Below are 3,341 nucleotides of genomic sequence, written 5' to 3'. Positions count from 1 at the left end.
AACTGGTTTCAAAGTATTTTACAACATAAGCTTTATATTTTCCAAAATACAATCAAAATAGAGCATCCTGTAAACTGGGCTGCCTACGGCTGGTATGTACATTGCTGCTGCGACCATAAACTCATGGTTGCTCGACTTTAGCCTTTCCTTTACCTGCACCATAAAGCACCAGTGAGTCACAGAGACTCAGCAAGAAAGTGATCAAAACGATAATTGAAAGAAAATGATTATCAACTTATTCTCATGCCATTATGCTTACTCACTATTTGATAATAATAAGCATTCCCTTAATCATCTCACATTCCTGGTACTTAATAAAGTACCACTTTTTACCACTCGTTACATACGAGCTGAATATGTCACTATCGTTGCCCGATAAAGCAAACGATAAGTAAGAAACCTAACCGCGGTTTCAAGAGTAATTACTCATAACGGTAATAACCGTTTCCAACCCTAGGTAATAACCTAGGCTTAATAAGCTTTAGTCAACATCATAATAATAATTAAGGTCACCTCCATTCATTCATCGATTTTTAACCACATACGGTGCTTACCACTTTTCTTACCTTAATTCAGGAGTCAAGAATATGGCCGACCTGGGTGGAAAAACAAGCTAGGCAATTCCCGGTCCTATGTCACGACAATTGAAACAATAAATACCTTAACATAATATTCCGGATTAAAACCCTAATTTAAAATCGATTAGACTTAGGCTTCACCACCTATATAATAATTCAAATAACTCAAAATTATTCAAAGGCAGGTACTAGGTTCAACCCCGAGCTAAACACGGTTCAGAGAAAAACCCGAGAATTTTTCCCCGCCGTAACCGGCCGACCGGTTACGATACGGCGGAACCAACCTGGCCGACCGGTTCTGTCGTCGTACCGTAAAAATTCTGGTTTTTCTCCCTCAGCTCGAACCAAAACCAATTCAGACCTAAATTGAATTTCCAGAACAGTTCAATATACCAAATACAACATATTCAACACATCATTCAATCTCAATTCACCACTTAACCCAAAATCACCATCTCACATGAAAATCAAGCTCAAATTGCTTAATCAAATGCATTCAAACTAGACAGCCATTAATCTCACTTAATCTTCATTCAAACAAGTTTCAAATCACCCTAAGAACCTACCCTAACCTCAGTTTATACCCCAGCTCTAGATTAAATGAAAACCTTCACCAAAACCTAAACTAAACTCATAAAAACCAATCAAGAGAAGAGTAGAAAACCATACCTCCACTTAGCTAGCTTCTAGGGTTAAGATTAGCTCAAGAAATTGAAGAAAAAGAAATGAGTTTCCCCTGGTTCCAGCTGCTTCAAGGATCAGCAAGAGGAAGAAGAGAAGAAAGCTTGAAGTTGTGATTTTTCTTTGAAAAAAATGATTTCTTGCCTTGGAAGGAAGTTATTTAAATAAAGGTTTTCTTTTCTTTTTTTTTTTTAAAAAAAACAATCAGCCACTAAGAATCAAAGGTCAAAAAGTCAAACATAAAAAAAAAATGACTATTTTACCCTTAAAAAAAACTTAAACTAAAATTATAACCTAGGGGCATTTTGGTAATTTTACTAATTCCCCAATCCGACATTCTAATAAAATTCTAACTTAATCCGGGATATTCTCAAAATAATTCTTTCATTTAATGTCGTGACATTGCTAACCACATAGCTAAAATTCCACAATTGTCGGGGCCCAAAAATAACGTATTTCATTAAATAATTTCTCCACAATTTACCTAAGTAAGATCATAATCCTACTTCATTTTCCAAGTAATTACATATTTAATAAAATATGTCCATTTAAATATTATTTATTTTCTGGGATATTACAACTATCCCCCACTTATAGGAATTTCGTCCTCGAAATTTACCTGAAAAGCTCGGGATACAGTTCCCGCATCTGCGACTCTAATTCCCAAGTCGCTTCTTCAACTTTGTTGTTCCGCCACAACACTTTGACTAGTGGAATAGTCTTGTTTCGCAACACCTTTTCTTTCCTGTCTAAGATCTGTACTGGTTGTTCTTCATACGACAGGTCGGTTTGGAGCTCGATGTCTTCATAACTTAAAATATGAGTTGTGTCAGATACATATTTCCGAAGCATCGAGACATGAAACACGTTATGAACCCCAGATAAAGCAGGAGGTAGAGCCAACCGATAAGCTACCTGACCTACTTTCTCAAGAATCTCAAATGGACCAATAAATCTGGGACTCAACTTTCCTTTCTTCCCGAACCTTCGAATTCCTTTCATTGGGGACACCCGAAGAAAAACAAAATCCCCAACTTGGAATTCAACATCTCTACGCTTTGGATCTGCGTAGCTTTTCTGTCTACTTTGGGAAGCAAGCATACGAGCTCGAATCTTTTCAATAGCCTCGCTCGTTCTTTGAACAGCTTCAGGTCCAAGGTACCTACGTTCACCAGCCTCATCCCAGTGAACAGGTGATCGACATTTCCTTCCATAAAGCATCTCATACGGAGCCATGCCAATGGTACTCTGATAACTATTGTTATAAGAAAACTCAATCAGAGGTAGGTACTTGTTCCAAGAACCTTCAAAGTCCATTACACATGCCCTCAACATATCCTCAAGTATCTGGATAGTCCTTTCAGATTGACCATCGGTTTGAGGATGAAAAGCCAGACCGAATTTCAACTTAGTACCCATTGCTTGCTGTAAACTTTCCCAGAATTTGGATGTAAATTTTGGATCTCTATCTGAAACTATCGACTTTGGGGCACCATGAAGTCGAACTATCTCCTTGATATACAAATCAGCATATTGATCCACTATATACGTTGTCCTCACCGGGAGAAAGTGAGCAGACTTCGTATATCGATCCACTATCACCCAAATAGAATCATAATACCCTACTGTTCTGGGCAAACCTACCACAAAATCCATGGTGATGTCTTCCCATTTCCATTCAGGAATCTTTAGAGGTTGAAGCAAACCTGCCGGCCTTTGATGTTCTGCTTTAATTTGTTGACAAGTTAAGCATTTTGACACATATTCTACAATATCCCTCTTCATACCCGGCCACCAATATAAAGCTTTTACATCATGATACATCTTGGTTGTTCCCGGGTGTAAGGAGTACGGTGTAGTATGAGATTCATCAAGAATCTCTTGCCTGATTTCTTTATCAACCGGTACACAAATTCTGTTTTTGTATCGCAACAACCCATCAGATAAGCATGAAAAGTCTCTTGCGAATCCAGCCTCTAACTTCTCCTTATGTCCCTGTAGCTCAAGGTCACCTTGTTGGGCTACTCTAATTCTTTCCAATAAATTAGATTGTATGGTGATATTAGCAAGTTTTCCAATTAC

The 3,341-nt window shown here is 37.9% G+C and overlaps 1 protein-coding gene across 1 annotated transcript; it reads right to left on the bottom strand.

Moving 5' to 3' along the window:
- Positions 1-1,362: 1,362 nt before the first annotated feature.
- Positions 1,363-2,421, bottom strand: LOC133029218 (uncharacterized). Its single transcript, XM_061101705.1, has one exon. It carries the CDS (start codon positions 2,358-2,360, stop codon positions 1,875-1,877), a length of 486 nt encoding a protein of 161 aa, XP_060957688.1. The 5' UTR covers positions 2,361-2,421; the 3' UTR covers positions 1,363-1,874.
- Positions 2,422-3,341: the final 920 nt, after the last annotated feature.

The sequence above is a fragment of the Cannabis sativa genome, chromosome 7 (assembly GCF_029168945.1).
Source record: "Cannabis sativa cultivar Pink pepper isolate KNU-18-1 chromosome 7, ASM2916894v1, whole genome shotgun sequence".
In the NCBI taxonomy this organism is placed as follows: Eukaryota; Viridiplantae; Streptophyta; class Magnoliopsida; order Rosales; family Cannabaceae; genus Cannabis; species Cannabis sativa.
Note: the sequence above shows the minus strand (reverse complement) of the source record. Positions and strands in the feature narration are given on the sequence as shown.